This window comes from Macaca fascicularis, chromosome 2 (assembly GCF_037993035.2).
Source record: "Macaca fascicularis isolate 582-1 chromosome 2, T2T-MFA8v1.1".
NCBI classification, from domain to species: Eukaryota; Metazoa; Chordata; class Mammalia; order Primates; family Cercopithecidae; genus Macaca; species Macaca fascicularis.
In genome coordinates, this window is record NC_088376.1 from 21,000,053 (window position 1) to 21,023,753 (window position 23,701).

Genomic DNA, 23,701 nt, shown 5'->3' on the forward strand with positions numbered 1-23,701 from the left:
ATACAGGCACACACCACCACACCCAACTAATTTTGTATTTTTAGTAGAGATGGGATTTCACCATGTTGGCCAGACTGGTCTTGAACTCCTGACCTCAGGTGATCCACCCACCTTGACCTCCCAGAGTGCTGGGATTACAGGTGTGAGCTACCGCACCCGGCTGAATTTAAAATTTTTAAATTTTAACTTTTTTGCAGAATTAGAATTCATAATGTTAATGGTTAGTCTCATATTAAGCAGTGTTTTTATTTTATTATTGTGAAATGTTGGTGTTGAATGTCAGTTTTGAAATGAATATGCTAATGCTTCAATATATGTCTGTCCTTTGCAATTCAAACAACTATTATATCTAATCCAAATAAGCTATTTTTATGAGTTTGTCTGACTTTTAGAGATGGAGTGAGTTGCTTACAGTCACATAGATACAAAGTGGCAGAGAGTGCATAATTTAAACACAGATCCCTTTGGTTATAAAACCCTTACTCTGCCAATTTCATTGTAAAAAACTTGCTTATTATATTTTAAAGTTGGATTTCTTAAGAGTAATGACAATAGGTATTATAGACATAAATGTTACCAAAGAAAAATGAAAAGTCTTGAGGAAACTTCTGATTATTGGAGATTATGTTAATTCAACCTGCATTTATTTAATGTAGCTTTTTTCTGAGTTACACTTAGGGTTTGTCAGAGAATTTATTGTTGAAAGCATGCTAAGTATAGCTAGGCTTCATTAAGCTCAATGCAGTTCACATGTTTGTGATAATTAAAAGTATATTCCCTAAGTTTTTAATGGTAATCAGACTCAGGTCTTCTATCTTTTGTGGTTCACACCAACTCACTTTTTTTTCTTTTTGCAAAAGGCCACAATTTTTGTAAATTCTAATTGTATTATTTTAAATATTAAAATGTGTAGCTTTATTAGTACTTAAAACGTTGTTCTAGTTTTGCTGGTATGTTACTAACACCGGGCACTTTTTTTTTTGACCTTGCACATTTGCTTTTATTATATTAATAAGTCATCACTTTCAGAATGTGAGCAAAGTCAGGTTGCAAAGTAAATTTTCTTCTTACTAATTTGGAATTTGTCTTTAAACATAGGTATTTTGGCCTCTCCCCAGTCTGCTCCTGGAAACTTGGACAATAGTAAAAGTGGAGAAATTAAAGGTAATGGAAGTGGTGGAAGCAGAGAAAATAGTACTGTTGACTTCAGCAAGGTAATTCTATCATTAACTGAAAATTCTCACAATTATTCTTATTGAGAAAATAAGTAGTAACTTGTGGCTTTATTAACATTGATTATAGTAATTTTTTAGTAGACTGGTGCTTACAAACCTGCATGTGATGCCTGTGATATATTAATTTAAGGTAAACAACTGTGAGAAGGGTTACAGTTAACCTGTGAGTACTTGAGTAACTTTACACCATTACTAGTGTTAGAAATTCTGAAAAAGAATATGTGAGTAATACGATATTTCCATCCACACCTATCCATAGATATCGTGAAACGTTAGTACTTTTTGAACTACAGTCATTGTTCTGGAGCTACCACCACTAGAAGGTTAATTCTGGGAGTGATGTTACAGCACTAGTGATTCAGTCTTTCCTGGGCTGTAATGCGATCCCAGAATTACTGTCTTATGGTGTTAGTACTTTTGGAATGGCACTGAGAAATATATTGGTGCTTCCCCAGGGGTAGGTAAAGGCGTGGATTTTAAAAAAATACCTGTGTGAACTATGATTTTTAAAATTTTGGTAAATGAGTGTTTTGTTGAAATAGATAAACCTTAATTTAAAAGAACAGGGTAAAAGACTAATAAGTTCAAATTATAACTGAATTTAAAATGTACTTTATGAGTATTTCTTACAAACAATTGATTCTATCTAGCCACTAATTTTTTAGTAATATTAATTTGCTATAGGTGGATGTTCATGGTATTTTAATATTTTTGTATCCAGTATAAGACTTTTTAATAAATGTAATTATGTCAAGCAGATTTCATTTCTTAAGCCTTTTGTTCTTTGATGAAAAGTCTACAAGATATATTTTACAGAAAACGAGTTTAAATGGTTTGCATTATAGCTTTGTTGAGTGTTGTAGTCTAAAACTATAGGAAGCCTTGCATTACGGACATTGGCTGTGCAGAAAGACTGTTGTATTTTAAATTTTTCTGATCTATCCTGATCATATTTTACTGGTGCTCACGTTATTTCAGATAGTGCAAAGTACTCAGTAGCAAAATTGCAATTTATTTCTTAAGTGAATAAATTAATATAATTTACATTATAGAGTTCCTCTAGGCATGGCAGTTGCCATTTATTTTTCTTCCTCTGTCACAGTCTTACTTTTTTTTTACTTGGCGTATCTTTGTGTATACCTCCTTGTCTCCTGTTGGGCAGGAGTCTGCCTCCTGGCACTGTAGTTGTGGCACACTGGGTGTGGGACTCAAGAGGCCCGCTGTAAGTGCTGGTTTTATTTTTCATAGATAGCCCTGTAAGTGGTTGTTTAGTGACTTGTGTGAAACTGTGTATAAATGAAGTTCACATAGTTTGATATCATGTGTAACCTTTTCCTTGTAATTATACACAGAAAACTAAATTTTACTACTATAGCATTATCATATATCTGTGCCAGTAAGGGCTGTAGATTTTTGTTTTAAATGAAAACAAGGGGCCAGGCACAGTGGTTCATGCCTATAATCCCTGTGTTTTGGGAGGCTGAGGCAAGAGAATCACTTGGCCAGGACTTCAAGACCAGCCTGGGCGATATAGCAAGCCCCACACTTCTACAAAAAGCAACAAAAATTAGCCAGGCATGGTGGCGCATGCCTGTCGTCTCAGCTACTTGGGAGGCCAAGGTGCGAGGACTGCTTAAGTCCGGGAGTTTGAGGTTTACAGTGAGCTATGTTCCTGCCACTGTACTCCAGCCTGGGCAATAGAGTGAGACCTTGTATCAAAAATACTACTAATGAAATAAAAGTTATGATTTTTTTCCTGTTAATGAAAATACTGGGGAACGCCCAGAGTTCTTTTTTGGTTTGTTTTTAGGGGGACTTTACATAAAATGTAAAGGATCCAATTCATTTATTTCTAAGGTTAAGTAATATAAAACCATGGATATTTTTTAGCACTGTGTATAATTTCATGAACCATTGTTTAGTTTGTGAGCTATATATTTGTCCTTAATAGTTTTTAATGAATAGTGCAGTATTCATTGAATAATTTCTCAAGTTCATGTTTGATAATTTAGATCTCTGAAGTAGTAAAGATTGTGACAGTTAAAACAGTAGCATTGATTCAAATATGTTTGCTTGCTCTTTTGTATTTGTCTACTCCATTCTTTATAGTTGTGAAAATTTTGACATTTTAAACATTCATTAGATCACAAGTTTTGATTAGCAAATAGTAGTCTTATAAAGCAGTTTTTCTTTCCTATTTCTCTCTAGTCTTACAAGTACCATGGAAACTTTAATTTTAATTATTCTTTATTTGTCAATAGGTTGATATGAATTTCATGAGAAAAATTCCTACGGGTGCTGAGGCATCCAATGTCCTGGTGGGCGAAGTAGACTTTTTGGAAAGGCCTATAATTGCATTTGTGAGACTGGCTCCTGCTGTCCTCCTCACAGGGTTGACTGAGGTCCCTGTTCCAACCAGGTAAAGAGTTAGTTCCAAGTAACATTCTCTAAGCATTTTCAAAATCTACAAGTTTTTATCCAGTGAATGAACAAGCGTGTTGATTTATGTAATAAAAGCTCATTTTATTTAATTTTATCTTATTTTTGAGACAATCTCACTTTGTCATCCAAGCTGGAGTGCAGTGGCAGAATTTCAGCTCACTGCAACCTCCACCTCCCAGGTTCAAGCGATTCTCCTGCCTCAGCCTCCCTAGTAGCCTGGATCACAGGTGTGCGGCACCATGCCCAGCTAAGTTTTGTATTTGTAGTAGATATGGTGTTTTGCCATTGTCCCAGCTGGTCTCAAACTCCTACTTAAGTGATCTGCCTGTCTTGGCCACCCAAAGTATTGGGATTACAGGTGTGAGCCACTGTGCCCAGCCAAAAGCTCATTTTAATATTTAATATTCAGTCATTGTACCAAGTACTTTGAATATAAGACCACTATGAATAGGGTATAAAATCATTTTCTTTTTGGAACTAAAAAGTACAATAAAATAAATATCGGCTGGGTGCGGTGACTCACGCCTGTAATCCCAGCACTTTGGGAGGCCGAGGCGGGTGGATCACCTGAGGTCAGGAGTTTGGTAGAAAGTTAATTATGGATGCTTTTCCTAGTTCTGTGATTTCCTAATTAGTCTAGGTGGAGTTGCCATCTTTTTTCAGTGATTGGTGTGGGGGAGTAGAAAAGATGTCTGAGTGTTGTTTCTTTATATTGGAATGGTTTCTTTTTTATGATTGCCTAGATTTGTGGGTGTATGATGTTTATTATAAATCTGTATTTTCATATTTCCTTAGGTTTTTGTTTTTGTTATTGGGTCCAGCAGGCAAGGCACCACAGTACCATGAAATTGGAAGATCAATAGCCACTCTCATGACAGATGAGGTAATCAAAATACCCAAGTCTCTTTGAAGTATACACTGATTATGCAGCATACAGTATATATTAAATTGTAGTTCTCTTTTCTTTCATAATGAAGCTTTAAAACTTTTCCTTGCTGTGTATACTGTTTTATCTTGTATTTACTCCTCAGCTATTTGCCTTCAGTTAGGTTTTTAAGACCTTTATTTCAAGATCAGTGGGTACTTAAAAATTTTTTTTTGTTTTAAACATTTGTAATTATTGACTACCTTCTTGAACTTTTGAAATTTTGGGATTTTTTAAATCCTGGATTTCAGAATATAATTTCTCTAGGTTTTCCTCAGAACATTTTTTTTCCTGTAAATTTCTCTGATATGGGGTCCTGATCTTTCACGGTAACCTACATGTTAATCAGGACCTTGTCTTTCTTTTGAAGAGAGATTTGTAATCAGATTCTTGCCAAACATCAATGCTGTGTGTCCCAAGGGTATTTGAAATGCCCCATATCTGAACCTGACCTAAGTTTTCTTTTTTCTTTTTTTTTTTTTTTTGTGGAGACGAAGTCTCACTGTGTTGCCAGGCTGGAGTACAGTGGTGCAATCTCGGCTCACTGCAATTCTCCTGCCTCAGCCTCCTGAGTAGCTGGGACTACAGACACACACCACCATGCCCAGCTAATTTTTTTGTATTTTTAGAAGAGACGGGATTTCACCATGTTGGCCAGGATGGTCTCAATCTCCTGACCTCATGATCCGCCCCCCTTGGCCTCCCAAAGTGCTGGGATTACAGGCGTGAGCCACCGTGCCTGTCCCATTTTTCTTTCCTCTTTCAACCAGCCAGTCACCAGATTCTTTTTACCTCTTCAATGTGTTTTGCATTTAATCTGTCATATTCTTTCCATCTCTACTGCCATTTCTCTGGTTTAGCCTTTGATTTGTGGATTCAGGTAGCCTTTATGGGTCTTTATTGTATAGTATTTTTCTCTGCACTCTCAGTAACATGCAAATTTGAATGTATCATTTCCTTTGTCCAAAGGTATTAATGACTTCCTATCATATAGTGAAATTTAAATTTAAACTTTTGGCTGGGTGCAGTGGCTCACTCCTGTAATCCCAGCACTTTGGGAGGCCGAGGTGGGTGGATCACTTGAGGTCGGGAGTTTGAGACCAGCCTGGCCAACATGGTGAAACTCCATCTCTACTAAAAATACAAAAATTAGCTGGGCGTTGTGGCGCAGTTCTCCTGCGTCAGCTTCTTGAGTAACTGGGATTACAGGCGTGCACCACCATGCCTGGCTAATTTTGTACTTTTAGTAGAGATGGGGTGTCACCATGTTGGCAAGGCTGGTCTCAAACTCTTCACCTCAGGCGATCTGCCTACCTCGGCCTCCCAAAGTGCTGGAATTAACAGGCATGAGCCACTGTGCCTGGTCAGTTACCTCCTTCAAGAGAACTTTCCTGGCTACTTTGTTCCTTCCCATCTGTTTCCCTCTCTGTACCCTACTTTCTTTTTATCAGAACATCTATCAATACCTATAATTATTTAATAACACGTTTCACTGTCTTTCCTCCTAGAAAAAAAGGTTATTGAATATATAGGGAAACTTGCCTTACCTGTCACCATCACATTATCCACAATGCTTAGAATTGTATTTTAGCAGTTAGTAGTTAGCCAGTAGCTATTGATCATTAAATAAACTATTTAAGTAAAGTTGTTTGCATATCCATGACTATTTTCTTAGGATAAATGACATTTAAATGTCATAGAAGTAGAGTGACATGCTACAGTGTTTTATTTTCTAATCAATTACTATTTCCCAGGCAAAATTTTATTTTTTAAAAATTGTTCTAAACATGTAGCTGTTCTCTTTCATTGTTTCTTGTTGTTATTCATCTGATAATACTGAGTGGATTACTTTGTATAGCTGTTACCCAGGGTGGGCTGAATACCTGCCTGAGATAAGAGTTCAGGTGATTATCTTTATTGCGAAGCTATTTGTGATATCCAGAGTGGACTATGTGTAGAGTTTTTTTTTCAGCTTTAAAATCTTTTTACTCAATATTTTTTTCACTTAGATCTTCCATGATGTAGCTTATAAAGCAAAAGACAGAAATGACCTCTTATCTGGAATTGATGAATTTTTAGATCAAGTTACTGTCCTACCTCCAGGAGAGTGGGATCCTTCTATACGCATAGAACCACCAAAAAGTGTCCCTTCTCAGGTAAGAATCCAGAGCTATTCTTCTGTAACTTACTTTATTTTAATACAATTATTTTTGATTAGCTATGATTCAAAAACTAAAACAGAGAAGTTGTATCCCCACCTCGTCCCTTTTACCTTCTTACCCCCACACTTACCTCCTATGGGTGGACCATTTTTTACTAGTTTTTTGTTTATCCTTTTCATTTTTTATTCAGTACTTGAAACTATGAACATGTAGTCTTTTTTCTCTTACCAAAAGTTAATGTACTGCGTATACCGTTCTGTACCTTGCTTTTTCATATAAAAGTATATCTAGGAGATCTGATGTAAGAAATCATGAAAATATTCCTTATTCACTTTTTCACAGCTTTGTTGTCTTCTATGCATGGGTGTACCATAGTACCATATTCTGTTCCTGGGTTCTATCAGTCTTTTGCTATTTCAAACCATGCATGACAGTAATCACATGTCGTTTTAGTCTTGTGCAGATGTATCTGTAGAATAGATCCCCAATAATAGGATTGCTGGATCAAAGGGGAATTTATTTATAATTTTCGTAGATACTACTAGAATTCCTTCCATCAGCTGGACTGTTTTGGACTCCCACAGTGAGGGCCTATTTCCCTACATCCTCACTGACACTATGTGTTGCCAAACTTGGGATATTTGTCAATCTAATAGATATCTTTATCTTCCTATTTTAAGTATTTTAATGAGGTTTTTAATTTAGTTTTTATGGGACAGGGTCTTGCTCTGTCACCCAGACTGGAAGGCAATGTCGTGAACATGCCTCAGTTTCCTGGGCTCAAGCAAACCTCCTGCCTTAGCCTCCTATGTAGCCTGGACCGCAGGTGTGTGCTACAAGCCCCAGCTAATTTTTTGATACTTTGTAGATATGGTGTCTCACTTTGTTGTGCAGGCTGATCTCAAACTCCTGGGCTCTAGTGATTCTCTTGCTTCAGCCTCCCAAAATTATAGGATTACAGCCGTGAGCCACTGCTCCCGGCCTTTTAATGAGGTTTTAATTTGCATTTGTATAATTAGTGAGGTTGAATATTCTTGATTATCTTTCGTTCATTGCCCCACCAGCATTTTTTTTTTTTTTTAACATTTAAATTGTTCATTGATCCTTTGGAGGTTTTCATAGCATATTTTATGTGGGTATAGATCCAGCTTCATCTTTTTTCTGAATTGCTGCCTGGTTTCTCCCTGTTCATTACAGAGCTAAACATTGCTCCCCTTGGTTGGTGATGCTGCCTTTATTAACCAAAATTCCATTTGCATCTAGACCTGTTTTGGACTTTGTTTTGTTTTCTGTTGGTCTGTCTATTCATGGACCAATTTCACACTCCAATTTTTGAGGCTTTTTGGTATATTTTAGTATCTGGTAGGTCTAGACGTGTTCTTGCTCTCCTTCTTACTCTTGTTTTTCTGAATTTTCTTGGCTATCTTGCGTATTTATTTTTCTGTGTAGGCTTTAAAATCAGCTTTCTATATTCAGAAATATGCGTAATGGTTTTTTAAAAGTTGTGACAAATTTCTCATTGAACTGAGGGAAGACTAACGTCTTCATGACTTGAGTCTTTCTATTCAAAAACATGGAGTGTCTCTCACCAGTTGATTTTCTGTTTCAAGCAAGTTTTTGTCTTCTTAAAGGATGTTTCAAGTTTTCCTTACTTATAATTTACATGTTTCTTGATGAGTATATTCATGAGTATTGTATCTTTGTTGCTTTTATATGAAATGAAGGCTATTTGTTATTTTTCATGTGCATATATGCATACCCAGTTGACCCTTGAACAATTTAAGTTTGAACTGTGCAGCTCTAATTATGTGGATTTTTTTCAGTAAACATTGGAAAGGTTTTTGATAATTTGAAAAAATTTGCATACAAACTTCATAGCCTAGAAATATCAAAAAATTAAGATTAATTAGGTATTCCTGAATGTGTAAAATATATGTACATACTAGTCTTCTTTAATAATTATTAGCATAAAATATATACAAATCTATTCTAAACTAAAATTTATCAAAAACTTACACACACTAAGAGTGTACATGGCACCATTCTCAGTGGAAAGAAATGTAAATAAAAGTAAAGATGCAGTATTAAATCCTAACTGCATAAAATTAACTATAGTAAATACTGTACTGCTGTCATATTGTAATTTCATAGTTACTGCCTGTTGCTGTTGCAGTGAGCTCAAGTATTGCAAGTTAACGTGCATAAAATGTTGTGTGTTGCTCATCGTCTCCACATCAGCAGTTTGTCTCTCCAGTAAATTGTGTTTACCCTAAAAAGTGATCCTGAGGTTCTCATATATTTTTCATCATGTTGACTGCAATGCTGGAAACTTTTGAATAACAACATGGGACTTATACGAAGTCCCATTAGTGCTACTAGTAAGTGTTCCTAAGAAACAGAGAAAAGTCATGCAAATGTAAGACAAAGTTGATTCGCTTGGTATGTACCATAGAATGACATCTGCCATTGCCTACCATTTCAAGATAAATGAATCTAGTGTAAGGATCATTGTAAAAAGAAAAGGAAACGTAAAGTCGTCACTGTAGCTATGCCAGGAGGCATAAACACTTCTGCTTTTTGCAAAATACCTTTTTATCTCATATTGAAAATGCAACTTTTATGTGGGTGCAGATTACTATAAGAAAGACATATCTATAGATTCTGATATGACCAAGAAAGACAGTCATTTTACGACAACATAAAGCAAAAGAAAAGTGAAGGATCGGAGAATTTAGTGCCAGCAAAGATGGTTTGGTAATTTTAGAAAGAAGTTTGGCTTAAAAAATGTCAAAATAACTGGAGAAGCAGCTTCTGCCGTCCAGGAGACAGCAGATGAGTTCCCAGATCAGATCCTATTAAGAAAATCCCCTGAACAGGTTTTTAATGCAGATGAAAGTACCCTGTTCTGGAAATAATGCTACAGAAGACATTTATTAGTAAGGAAGATTAGTGAGCACCAGAATTTAATGCAGGAAGGGTTAGCTAACTGTTTTGTGCAAATGCATTCCAATTTATGATATTTACCCTTCTCTATAAAGCTGTTAATGCTGAGCTTTGAAAGGAAAAGATAAATGCCAGCTTCCAGTCTTTTTGTTGTACAAGAAGGCCTGAATGAGAACCCTTTTTCTGGATTGGTCCCATCAGTGCATTGTTCCTGAAGTCAGGAAGTACCTTGCCAGTAAGGGACTGCCTTTAAAAATTTTTTTCATATTAGACAATGCCTCTGGCCACCCAAAACCTGTGAGTTCAACACCAAAGGTGTTGAAGTGGTCCACCTGCACCCAAGCACGTCTCTAATTCAGTCTCTAGATTAGGGGACTGAGGACCTTTAAGGCTTGTTACATTAGATGCTATATAGAAAAGATTATTAATGCTCTGGAAGAGAACCTTGGATAGCAAGGACATCATGAAAGTCTGCAAGGATTACACCATTGAAGACACCATCATTATTATAGAAAAAGCCAGGAACATCATCAAACCTGAAATAGTAAATTCCTTCTTGGTGAAACCGTCCAGATGTTGTGCATGACTTAACAGGTTTTACGACAGAGCCACTCAAGGAAAGTGTGTATATGGCAAAAAAGGTGGAAGTTGAAGGGTTTCAAGATGTGGATCTTGGAGAAGCTCAAGAACTAATAAACACCACACCAGAGGAGTTAACAGAACACAACTCGATGGAGATGAGTGCTTCCGAACCGGTGCCGGTGATGAGGACAAAGATATAGAATTAGTAGTGCCAGAAAACAAATTGACATCAGCTGATCTGGCAGAAGGGTTCTGATCATTCAGGATTGCTTTTAACTTCTTTTGCGATATGGATCCTTCTATGGTTTGGGTACTAAAGGAAACAAGGATTGGTACTGTCCACATTTTAAGAGAAATGAAATAAGTGAAATAGAAATTATGATGTATTTCCATTAATATTTTCTTTTTGCTAGCTTACTGTATTGTGAAAATGTAGGTTATAACACCTCTAACATGCCAAATATGTGTTCGACTGTTCATGTTACCAGTAAGGCTTTCCAGTCAACAGTAGGCTTATTAGATTGAGTTTCAGGGAGCTATGCACAAAATTTCAACTGCATGGGAGTTGGTACCAACTCCCTTGTTTATTCAAGAATCAACTGTGTATTTTATTTTTGTTGAGATGGAGCTTCGCTCTTGCCACCCAGACCGGAGTGCAATGGCGCCATCTCAGTTCACAGCAACCTCCGCCTCCCGGTTTCAAGTGATTCTCCTGCCTCAGCCTCCCGAGTAGTTGGGATTACAGGTGCCTACCACCATGCCCGGCTAATTTTTGTATTTTTAATAGAGACGAGGTTTCACCATGTTGGCCAGGCTGGTCTTGAACTCCTGACCTCAGGTGATCGACCTGCCTTAGTCTCCCAAAGTGCTGGGATTACAAGTGTGAGCCACCACGCCCGGCCTCAACTGTGTATTTTTAATCCTGCTACCATCCTTAATTGTTTGTAATAGTTTTTCAGTCATGTAATCTGTAAGTAAGAGAGAGTTTTATTCCTCCTTTTCTAAATCTTATACTTGTAATTGTTTTCTGTTGTCTAATTGTATTGACTAAATCTCTAGTACAGTGTTAAATAGCATGGGCTTTAAATAGGCATTTCTTATCTTATTTCTCACTGTAGTCAAATATCTCCAGTATTTCTCCCATTAAGTAAGATAATGACATTGGAGCCAAAATATACATTTCATCATGTTAAGAAAGTAACTATTTCTTTTTTATTGATATTTAAAATATAAATTGATGTAGAATTTTATCAAATGCCTTTTCAGCATCTCTGGCAAATGATTATATTAATTTTATTTATCAATTATTATAGTAAATCTTATGAATAGATTTTTGAATGTGAAAGAATTCCTGGAGTCAACTCAGTTTGGACTTTAAAGTGGTAGTGGTCTGTGTCTACTACTTTGTATTACTATAGATTGGTTTATAGATTTTTGTGCCATCTTCACATTTTATACTTCACATCAGTATACTTGTTTCATAAAAAAATTTGTAAGTTTTCATTTGTGGTGTTAAACGGTTTTAAATGGTGTGGAATAATTTGATTTTAAAAGTTTGGAAGAATTCCTTTGTAAAGTTTTTTGAGCTTGAATCTTTTGTCATGTAGACTTCAACAATTAGCTTATTTCTTTGGAAATCGGTATATGTAAAACTTCCTATTTTTTCTGGTGTCAGTTTTGGTAAATCGTTTTCCTAGTATATTACCAGATTCATCTAGGTTTCAAATTTATTTGCATGGAGTTATATAAAGTGTAGTATGTATATATGTATGTATATAAAATGTGCTCACTATGAAATTATTGCCTCTTAGCCTTTTTTGTTTTGTTATTAATTAGTTAAAGGTCTATTGTATTTTTCAAACAGCATCCTTTAAAATTTATTTTAGTACTTTTAAAAAATGCGTTTTATTTTGTATCTTAGTTTCTGCTGTTAGCTGTTTTATTTCATTCCTTTCACTTTCATCCAGGAAAGATTTTTTTGTTTTCACATTTTCTGAGGTGGTTGTTTAATTCACTATTTTTCCTTTCATTTTTGTTAATATAATTGCTTAATTTTCTTGAATGTGCTTTGGCTGGGTCTCATGGGTTGTATTAGGTTGGTGCAAAAGTAATTGTGGTTTCAGCCATTGTCTTTAATCAAATCAAGTAAATGATTAATTAAATCAATTAAATGATTAATTAAATTAAAAATAATGGCCAAAACCACAATTTTATAATTTGTAGTTTTTCAAATTATTTTTGTTTCCTAGGAGTTGTAATATTTTATCCCTTTCCTCTTTAAGATGTAAGTTTGAAAATTGAAATTTTGTGAGATTTTGACATTTTCAGATGGCAATCTTGTATTTGTAGATGGGCCTTGCTATTCTCTAAATATGGAACATGTAAACTGGCTAGCCTAAGTCTTTAATTCAGCTAGAGACTTTGACCCAGTAAACCTCCTGGGATGACAGATCTCTGTCTACCTTTCCCTTTACCTCTCTGTTTCCTTTTCTTTCATCTTTCCCCTTGTATGTGCACATGCACACATGTATTTTTAGCCCCGGGAATCTCTTGATGTAACAAGTTAAAAGTTCATTTCTTTGTCTTCAACAGAGGGGGAGAAATCCTGTATCATGTGAATAGTACTCTTGAATTTGTAATAAAATGTCATGCAAAGTTGATTTTTGTGGAAACATGTTTATCAAACAGCTCTTATTTTTTAAGGGAAGTATTTTAGTAGAAGAAAAATGAAATTTACTTTTTTCTTAATGTAAAGCATATTTTTCAATAGTTAACAGGAGCAGTATTTTTAAAGTTTTGGTGGGAGAGCTGCTTTTTTGGAGGTTACTTCTGTTTGTAGCTATTGGTGAATAGGAATTTGAAATGGTATGTGTGAATATATTTTATAGTGTGTTGATAATTAGAATATAAGATTCAAAAAGCTAATTAGAAATTTAAAATATTAATAGAAACTGATAGTAGATTCTATTTTTAAAGAGCAATCTATTTCAGAAGAGAGTTTATTTTAGGAAGCATTCTTTTCTAGGAGAAGTGATTAGATACATAATCAATATAAAATCTGATATTCACTGTAATTGAAGATGCCGTCTCAAGTTTTCTTAAAATAGAATTCTGAAAATAATGTGTTTTGTGAAATTCAGGAAAAGAGAAAGATTCCTGTGTTTCACAATGGATCTACCCCCACATCGGGTGAGACTCCTAAAGAGGCCGCTCATCATGCTGGGCCTGAGCTACAGAGGACTGGACGGTGGGTGCAAATACTGATATTTTGAGGGGTTTGGGGGATGATTTGATGAAAACATAAATATTATATTTTTTTCCAAGTGTTTGGAACCTAATCATCTGTAGTATTTTTTCATATTTAGAAAAATGTGTATTATTATATATAAGGAAAATTTATATGTATAAATATATAAGAAAATTTATAAATAATTGTATTAGTATGTATCAAGCTTTAGTTTAAAAGGAAAATAATGGACTGTATATTCAGAGTATTGCAGTTATATAGTGTGTAGGTTAATTTCCATTGCTTATACAGAAGGTTCTTGAAGAAGGTGTAGAGTCTTATTATAATTCTTCATATTGAGTTACAGAATTATGGGAACAGAGAGTAATTACAGCTAATAATTTCTTTGTATATGTGCACAGATTTAAAACTCTTAAATGAGCATTATATCATGAGGTAATCTTCCATGGACAAGCATGATTAAACCATTGAATTGCTCTCTGGAAACCCAGCTAGAAAAATTGTTTAAGAAGTTAATTTTTGTAACAAAAAATAGAAATATTGGCAGATGCAAACATTGCCTTAATATTTTGTAGAAGTAGATAAATGTTATAGTATTTTCATACTGTGGAAAAGCATGTGGCTATTGATTCTTTATTGTCCACTGGTGGTCAGTATGGAATTAAATAATCTTAAATATTAAATATTTGTTTAAACAACATCTTAAACAGATACAATATTAGGGATTTTGATGACATCCTTAAAGGGTACTATATCATAAAAATAAGTAACTGGCATTCTGAATATAGACTTTAGAGAAACTGAAATTCACAATGAATTCATTGACTAATGAAGTGTGTTAGTCTCTGTGAATACAATTTTGACCCTGTAGAGAAAAGATTTTGACCCTGTGTGAACAGTACTATTCTGTTATTAGCTATTATCGCTTCTTCAAACTGGGATAGGGTTAGTCATTGAGAAGCACTGTGTCAGGCCTCCACTGATCTCAGTCACCTAAGAGCATCTGTACACCCTTTACTAAGTAATTATCGATTTGATGATATACTATAGATTCATATTTTAGATTATTGATGGCAACTTTTTTATTGCAAGCTGATTCCCCTTGCTGTCAGATTATGAACAGAGTACTACTTGTCAATTTGTGTTTAGGATTTATTTCGGTATTAACTTAAAAAAATTACAATGGTAAAACTTGAAATATCCAAAGCATTTGAAAGCTTAATGTTAGTTTTTTGGGTCTGTTTTCTTGCAGTTGGAATTTGAATGATTATTTATTTATTTATTTATTTTTTTTATTTTTATTTTTTTTTTTTTGAGACGGAGTCTCGCTTTGTCGCCCAGGCTGGAGTGCAGTGGCCGGATCTCAGCTCACTGCAAGCTCCGCCTCGCGGGTTTACGCCATTCTCCTGCCTCAGCCTCCCGAGTAGCTGGGACTACAGGCGCCCACCACCTCGCCCGGCTAGTTTTTTGTATTTTTAGTAGAGACGGGGTTTCACCATATTAGCCAGGATGGTCTCGATCTCCTGACCTCGTGATCCGCCCGTCTCGGCCTCCCAAAGTGCTGGGATTACAGGCTTGAGCCACCGCGCCCGGCCGATTATTTATTTTTTGAGTATTAAAACGAATTACCGATTTAGTCACCAGTGGTTGTTGAGTGCCTACTATTTCCCAGGTAGTGTTCTAGACACTGTAGATAACGCAGTAAACAAGAAAAAGTCTCCCCTTATGGAGCTTATATTTTATTGGAATGTCTTCAAATTAGATGTATCCATAAGACTAATTGTTAAAAATGTTGAAATGGTATGGCTTTGATGTATAAACAGATTTTTAATCTACTAATTGAAACCTGTTTTATTTATGTACATATTAGTTTGTCTACATACACAGTAAATTAAATATCCTGAAATGGTTTTTAGGAATTTTTTTCCCCCTAGACAAAGTGTTTATGTGATTGAAGTACTAGTTTTAAAAGCTTTTGAAGTTATTGAATTCATACTACTTGTGCATCTAAGCACAACATACTACATTTATATGAAAGTGTATTTGGATAATAATTGCCTTCCTCATATTTGTGATTGTTGCCTTTAAGATTTTAATACAAACGATTAATAGAATTGCTTATGCACATTTTCATAAATGGGTTGTTTGGTTTCGTTTATTTCGTTATACCTTGCCTTGCACATTTATGTCCAAAATTACATTTACTCATATAAAATCATTTGCCTGCAATCTTTTCATGATATAGTCCGTAAAATACAGATATCTGTCTCTTAATGAAATATAACATTCCTCTATCAGTAGATTCAATTAAATGAGTGTATCTTCTGTAATTTATAAGTTAAATTGGATTTAACATTTTGTTGACAAAACACCTAGGCACCAGCAGTTTTGTGTAGCCCATAGTTGTAGTTTGAACTAGCTAGAATCCTCTAGTGTACAGTTTGACGAGTTTCATCTCACCTATTTAGGCTTTTTGGTGGTTTGATACTTGACATCAAAAGGAAAGCACCTTTTTTCTTGAGTGACTTCAAGGATGCATTAAGCCTGCAGTGCCTGGCCTCGATTCTTTTCCTATACTGTGCCTGTATGTCTCCTGTAATCACTTTTGGAGGGCTGCTTGGAGAAGCTACAGAAGGCAGAATAGTGAGTACAAAGATTGGTAGTGGCCAGGCTCTTAGCTCTTCAGAGGCAAGTGTCTGTATGCATTTGTCTCACTATTCATACTTTCATTTGAAGAGTCTACCCACAGCATGATTAACGTGACCCAAAGCAGACTTTCCCCAAAGGTAATTGCTGTGGAAAACATGGGGAAGCCATTTGAACAGAAGATGCACAGTTGAGGTAAAAAAAAAATTTAAAAAAGGTTTGCTTTGGCTTGCTGGATGAATGGTTTTATAAATTGAGTAAAAGGCTTGGATTGTCTTTTGAGGTGGGGTGGACTGGGAGAAGACACCAGTTGAACTGATTCTGGGTGGGTCATGGGGGTTTTTATCAGTGGGCCTACTTCATATCCTATAAGAGATCATAGGATTAGTTAGAGCCACATGATGAATATTAACTCCTCAGTCCTGGCTGGTAGGCCTAGACTAGACTGGAAGAATAGAACATAATTGTGGAAATTGTGGCTTTTTGAAGTGGCATTTAATTTTGCTGTTATTAAATCTATGTGAAAGTAGCTAAAACTTTTATTTGGAAAATATAATTGAAAGCTTCATTCTTTGATATTACTAAAATGAAAGTTTTTATGTTTTCCTGTACCTGGTTATACCGTATTCAGAGCTATGGTGCTTTGTAAAATGAAAGGCATTTCTTTGTTGTTGTTGATATGCATTTTAATCAGTTTAATAAGGCGTTTAAATGAGACAATTTGTAATTCTTAAGTGTATTTTACTTAATTGTATTTATTCTTGGGAGAACATTCATTTTTTTTTAGATCAAAGGCTAAAAAATAACCAAAGCTAAGGCATGATAATTATCTAATTAAAATATTTCATGATCTAAACATGAAATAAACCTAACAACTGAAATTTTCTTTCAACTCTGAATTTATTTTGGATTATGTAAATCTTTTTACCTTGGTCTTTAATCATTGTATCAAGGGTCTATATTTTTAGTGAGTTGCTTTATGTGCTGTCACAAATTGTGCATGTCACTCTGCTGGCCCCATGGAAATGTGTTTTATCTGTTACATCGTAGAATTGCTGCCTCTTTGTTCATGGACTGTCATTCATTACCTGCCCATCTAATCTTGCTGTTTGATATCTTGTACATGTGACAATGTGTTTGGCATTGGAGGAATATAGATAAGTGTAAGAATAGCCAGTATCTCCTGTCCTCAAGGATTCTAAGTGAAAAAAGTGTAAAAGACAAAATAGTATGGTATGTGAGGGGAAGGTAAGGGTAGGTAGGCCTTCTGATGGGTACAATGGAAACTTCTGAATGTGAGAATGAGGTAGGCAGGCAGTGTAATGGGCTGTGGTTTTTTTTTTGTGGGGAGGTGGAGTCTCGCTCCATCACCAGGCTGGAGTGCAGTGGTGCGATCTCAGCTCACTGCAACCTCCGCTTCTCGGGTTCAAGCAATTCTCCTGCCTCAGCCTCCTGAGTAGCTGGGACTACAGGCGCCTGCCACCATGCCCGGCTAATTTTTGTAATTTTAGTAGAGATGGGGTTTCACTATGTTGGTCAGACTGGTCTCGATATCGTGACCTCGTGATCCGCCCACCTCAGCCTCCCAAAGTACTGGGATTATAGGCATGAGCCACCGTGCCTGGCCAGGCTGTGATTTCTTTAGGGAAAAGACAGGTAACAGTATGGCAGTGAACATAGAAACACTTCAAAAATTAGAAAAAAAAAAAAAGGTGTTCATATGGCAACATCTGCTTTTCAACCCAAGATTAGGAGAGGGGAACCTTAATTTTATACCCATTTGCCCTTGTTAATGTCTTTTTTGACATCTCCTTGCTTCTTGTCTCAATGTTTTGCTTTCTCTCTCTGTATGTATACCATTTAGACATTTTTTTCCTTTGTTTCTACTTTTTGTTTTTTTGAGACAGAGTCTCACTGTTTCACTCAGGCTATGTAGTACAGTGGCATGATCTTGGCTCTCTGTAGCTTTGACCTCCCTGGACTTCTCTCATAGCCTCTGGAGTAGCTGGGACTATAGGCGTGTACCACCACGCCTAGCTAATATTTTGTATTTTTTTGCAGAGATAAAATTTTGTCATGTTGCCCAGGCTGGTCTTGAACTCCTGGGCTCAAACAATCCACCCACCTTGGCCTCCCAAAGTGCTGGTGTTATAGGCGTGAGCCACAGCGCCTGGCCCATTTTTTTCCTTTGACTTAAGCTCTGCATAAATTCATTCCTAAATATGCTTATTGTAATTGAACTAAGGATTTTATGATGGCTTAGCAGTGTCTTCTAAGAACAAACATTTTCTCCACAGGCAAGAAAACAAATTTAGGCCATATAATTAACAAATGTGTCATTAACATGGACACTTCCCCTTTATGTTGCCAAAAGATAAATTTGTTTATCTTTGAGTTTGGTCCTATTTTTATTCTAATAGTGGAAGTATACTTTCATTGCTTACTGTTATTTTGTGATTTTGATTTTGGAAGATGCTGTTCTAGCTGATGATGAGAATTGCTACCATTAATTGACTGTATTCTGTGTGCCAGACACCATGCTTGCTAGGTGTTTTTGCAAATACTATTTATGTTCTAGTTATCACCTCCATTTCAAAGTGAGAAAGCTTAGGCTTAGAAAGGTTAAGATATGGCCATGGCTGAACACCTAGTAGTAGTCAGTCTTCCCACTGGAAATCTAGTTTCGGAAGCCCTCCTCTTTGCCTGTTGCTGCGCTGCCTCTCATTTCAGCAGGATTGTTTCTTACAAGCTTCTTTTTTCCTTCCCTTTACCAATTAATGGGCTGGCTTTTCTGGATAGTACTTTCCAGTTGACCTTGATGTTTGTATATGGTAAACTATTCATTCCTTACTTCCTTTTTCTAGTGGCATAGCTAATCATCTGATAGCCTAATTAGAATGCAATGGTGGTGGTTGTACAAAATTAGTGTGCTAACGTTTAAATTCTCTTAGTCTTTCATTTTCTCTTTATCTTTTCTTGCCAAACTTTAGTGATACTTTGTCATTTATGGTTACTATAAATTATTTTGAGGAGATTTTTCTCATTTATTTTGTTAAGTATTTCAGTTTTGATAATTGATTAAGCCTATCATATTAGATTAATTTCTTGAAAATATGTGGAAAGTTTTGCCGTTTAGAAATCAGTTTGAGAAAGATAGTCACATGTTGATTTATCACCTATTTGAAAGATCTTTTTATAGCAGTTCTTTTTTGTAGCACCATATTATTTACTATTTTTTATTTTTAAAATGAACTATTTCAGCCATATAAAAGTATTGAAAATAATACATATCCTTCTCTACTCACAGACTTAAGAAATGAAACTTATAAAGTTGAAGCCCTTGTGTGTGTCTCTCCCATTTATTCTTTGCTCCTTTCATCCCACAGCACAGGTTGAGTATCCCTTATCTGAAATGCTTGGAACCAGAAGTAGTTCAGATTTTGGATTTTTTTTTAGGATTATACTTCTGGTTGAACATCCTTAATCTGAAATCTGAAGTGCTCTAATGAGCATTTCCTTTTGAGTGTCGTATTGGCACTCAGAAAGTTTGGAGTGTGGAGTTTTGGATTAGGGATACTCAACCTGTATTGAGTTTTGAATTAAGGATGATCGCAAAAGTTTTTTAATATACAAAAAGAATTTTTTTCTTGTGTATTTAAAATGTATTTGTAATTTTTTATATTTTAAATTAAAAACTTAAAGTGGTGTTGGTTTTATAACTGCTTGATGAGTATTTTTATTTTCCAGATGTCTTACAAGTGTTACAGTAGGTTAGAGAAATGTTTATGATGTATTGCTTTTATTCATTTCTTTTTTCCTTAAACAGAGTGCAATAGAGTCTCTTTTTGGAGCATCATTAACTGGGATTGCCTATTCTTTGTTTGCTGGGCAACCTCTAACAATATTGGGGAGCACAGGTCCAGTTCTAGTGTTTGAAAAAATTTTATATAAATTCTGCAGGTAAGTAATAGCCCTCTCTACTTATCACATGTGTTTGTGTGTGTGTTTGTTTGTGTGTGTATATATATACACACACACACAATTATATATGAAATTGTTTATTAACTTAGAAGGGAGTTATTTAATTGCTGAAAAGTAATTTGGTCAATATATGCACATTCTCATTATTTTTGAGCTACTGTATGATTGACCATACTCTGGCCCCTTCCATTCTTAATCCAGTAACTTGGAGATGAAGAAAGTAAGATTGTCCTTGAGTATAAAATCAGTGGATTTGAATGCTGATAAGCAGATCACTTGAGGGCTAAATACAAATCCTTTGTGCTAACAAATTTAAACCAGTAAGAAGGTGTTAATTTGAATTGGGTTGAAGCAATCAGAGTGAAGTGTCAGTTTCCATTGGTGAGGTTGCTCACACTGTAGAAATGAATATAGAGTACTGTAGCTGTTAGACTTTGAATTCAGCATGGCTAATACTGTTCCTTATTTTATTTATTTATTTATTTATCTATTTATTTGAGACTGAATCTCACTCTGTTGTCCAGGCTAGAGTGCAGTGGTGCAATCTTGGCTCACTGCAACTTCTGTCTCCCAGGTTCAAGTGATTCTCCTGCCTCAGCCTCCCAAGTATCTGGGATTACTGGCGCCGCCACCACACCTGGCTAATTGTTGTATTTTCAGTAGAGATGGGGTTTAACCATGTTGGCCAGGCTGGTCTCGAACTCGTGATGTCAGGTGATCCATCTGCCTTGGCCTCCCAAAGGTTGGGATTACAGGCGTGAGCCACCGCGCCCAGCCTCTAGTATTCTTCCTTTTGTGACATTAATGAAGTTTGTATATTTTAGTTTGAAACAACTTGATGCTATTACATATTTGATGGATCCAGCTCTCTTTCTGATTCTGTACTCACTAAACAAGCTGAATCTGATTCCAGTCTGGCATGCCACGTAGACTAATAGAGAATGCAGTGACCTGAAGTATAGATTCTGGTAGTAATTTCTTGAGGTTTAAAATAAGAAATCACTTTCCGTGGTGATAATGGTGGGAGAGGAGAGTAGTGGTAGTGATGGTAATAATGTTGGAGCTGATTACTGTATTGATACACATGATGTCTGGATCTTTAGAGAGAGTAAGATGCAATTGTTTTTTCATATAGACACCATACCTGTCATTTACTCATAACTGATTTAGAAAGTGAGCTGTAATGAGTTTGAAATATTCATCGCCTAGTAGATTTTCACTGTAAGTCTTTTATGTAAGTGTAATACACGAATCTATTAATAAGCTAGTCTTCAGTTGAAGGAGAAAAAGATATAGTTTTCTCTAGTCGTTATTTTGTCATTCTGTAATTCATTCTCTGTAAGGAATCATGTTTTCATGCTGTTCCATTGCTTGCTATGAAAAATTTTAGGTACAAATACTATTCCACACATGTTTATCATATTCATATTTTTCTTTCTAAACAGAGATTATCAACTTTCTTATCTGTCTTTAAGAACCAGTATTGGTCTGTGGACTTCTTTTTTGTGCATTGTTTTGGTTGCAACAGATGCAAGCAGCCTTGTGTGTTATATTACTCGATTTACAGAAGAGGCTTTTGCAGCCCTTATTTGCATCATATTCATCTACGAGGCTTTGGAGAAGCTCTTTGATTTAGGAGAAACATACGCATTTAATATGCACAACAACTTAGATAAACTGACCAGCTACTCGTAAGTATTTCTCTTTTCTCCTAATATTAAAATGTGTTTTTACAGAGATGTCAGAGCCTCAGAAAATGAATTTTTTTGCCGTCTAATAGGGTAACTAGCTATAACTCCTTAATTAGCCATGTGTTAGTGATGTGGTTGTTTCAGATGAGATTTTGTCACAGCATTCAGTGGACAAAAATATAGTTGATTAAATTCAGTATTTTTTGTTCACTGAAATAGCTTATTCACATGTATATGTTTTGATCGTCTGTTTGAATTGGATTGGCCAATTTAAATGTGATTGGCAACTGATCCACTATATATTTGAATCAGGCAGTTATTACATTGGATCTTATATTCTTTAAATCCTAGATGTATAATGTAATGTAGACTTTTTTTAAATGGTTTTCAAATTTTTCGTCTTCTTTAATATTTCTGAAGCTTGATTTTTTTTTTTTTTTCCTTTGGAGACAGAGTCTCTCTCTGTTGCCCAGACTGGAGTGCAGTGGCACAATCTCAGCTAACTGCAGCCTCTGCCTCCCCGGTTCAAGTGATCTTCCTGCCTCGGCCCCCCAGTAGCTGGTATTACAGGCAGGTATCACCGTGCCTGGCTAATTTTTGTATTTTTAGTAGAGACAGGGTTTCGCCATGTTGGCCAAGTTGGTCTCGATCTCCTGACCTCAGGTGATCCACCTGCCTCGGCCTCCCAAAGTGCTGGGATTACAGGCGTGAGCCACTGCGCCCGGCTGAAGCTTGATAATTTTTATTGAAAGTTATTTCAATACATTCGTCTGCTGTTTAGTGTTTTCCTTTTGATAAGAAAAATGTGCAATGAAAATCTTTTTAAATTCTAGAATAAAATAGGACTTGAAAATAAATGTATAATAGTTACAAAAGTTTGGCAAGTGTATTCAATAAGTGTAAAATAGGCTTTTGAAAGTAGATATATTTAAGTAGATGCCTTTATTTGCTGTCTTTAGCAGTCACGCTTGGTGTAAATGTGGAACTGCATTTGATTGATTTACAGGGAAAAATATGGTTGCCAAAAGACACAGAAGGATACAGCTTTTCTTTTTCTACCCACCTAAGCCCCAGATACATGTACTTCCCCCTTTTGTTTATTCGTTCTTCCCCTGCTACCTTTCCTTGCACACTCTCAACTTTGACGGACGGAATAAAGAGGGTATGAAAATTCCTTTTAAGACACTGACCTATTTGAATATACTAGTGACACTATGATGCCGAATCTATTATATGCTATCTTCCTTCCTCTTAGAAGCTTTAATTTAAACAATTTTTTTTTTAACTTTCTTTCCTTGCCTTTTGCTTCTTTGACCTTTATAAAGCGTGCCTTTTATAGTTAGTGTCAGCCAGTTAGAGCAGTGTTTCCTTCTAGTTAACTGGGTAATTACATGTGAATTACATTTATTTGGTCAACATTCTGTGAGCGTCTGCAGGCACTGTGTTAGGAGTGTTGCCTAATTTATATTATAAATTTGTATTTGTAGTGTTACTTATTCACATCATAGCCCCTTTTGTGTATGAAGAAGCTGACGGCCTTGGAGGTTAAAACTTGCATTAGGTCAGTCAGCTACTAAAAGCGCCTGAATGGACTCTAAAGTTTGTCTTTTTGCCTTTTCTCAAACAGTTCATAATCTAGTTTGGAACGTTCATGATTATTTCTTTTCATCTTTTAAGTCCGTATTTAAAAGTCTCTTTGCTTATGTGTGTTCTAGCTTTAGGCGGTTGAAATAGTTCTGGATATGAACTGAACTCTGATTTCCTTATGACTCTCCTAGTCCTGTCCTGATGAGAAACTATTTTTTATTTATTTCTTTAAGAATGAGCCTTAAGATCAACAAAGGGTG

The 23,701-nt window shown here is 35.6% G+C and overlaps 1 protein-coding gene across 16 annotated transcripts in view; it reads left to right on the top strand.

The window, feature by feature from the left end:
* SLC4A7 (solute carrier family 4 member 7) overlaps positions 1-23,701 on the top strand; it is a 107,574-nt gene that overhangs the window by 55,407 nt on the left and 28,466 nt on the right. For 13 of the 16 annotated variants that reach the window (XM_005545586.4, XM_005545591.4, XM_005545593.4 and 10 more), the window contains 8 exons: positions 1,099-1,214; positions 3,497-3,654; positions 4,473-4,560; positions 6,612-6,758; positions 13,430-13,536; positions 16,005-16,179; positions 20,009-20,142; positions 21,609-21,854. In XM_005545586.4, coding sequence (XP_005545643.1) covers positions 1,099-1,214; positions 3,497-3,654; positions 4,473-4,560; positions 6,612-6,758; positions 13,430-13,536; positions 16,005-16,179; positions 20,009-20,142; positions 21,609-21,854 — 1,171 coding nt within the window. The remainder of the gene's footprint in view (positions 1-1,098; positions 1,215-3,496; positions 3,655-4,472; positions 4,561-6,611; positions 6,759-13,429; positions 13,537-16,004; positions 16,180-20,008; positions 20,143-21,608; positions 21,855-23,701) is intronic. The other 3 variants (XR_012430628.1, XR_012430629.1, XR_012430627.1) reach the window with 1 other exon arrangement.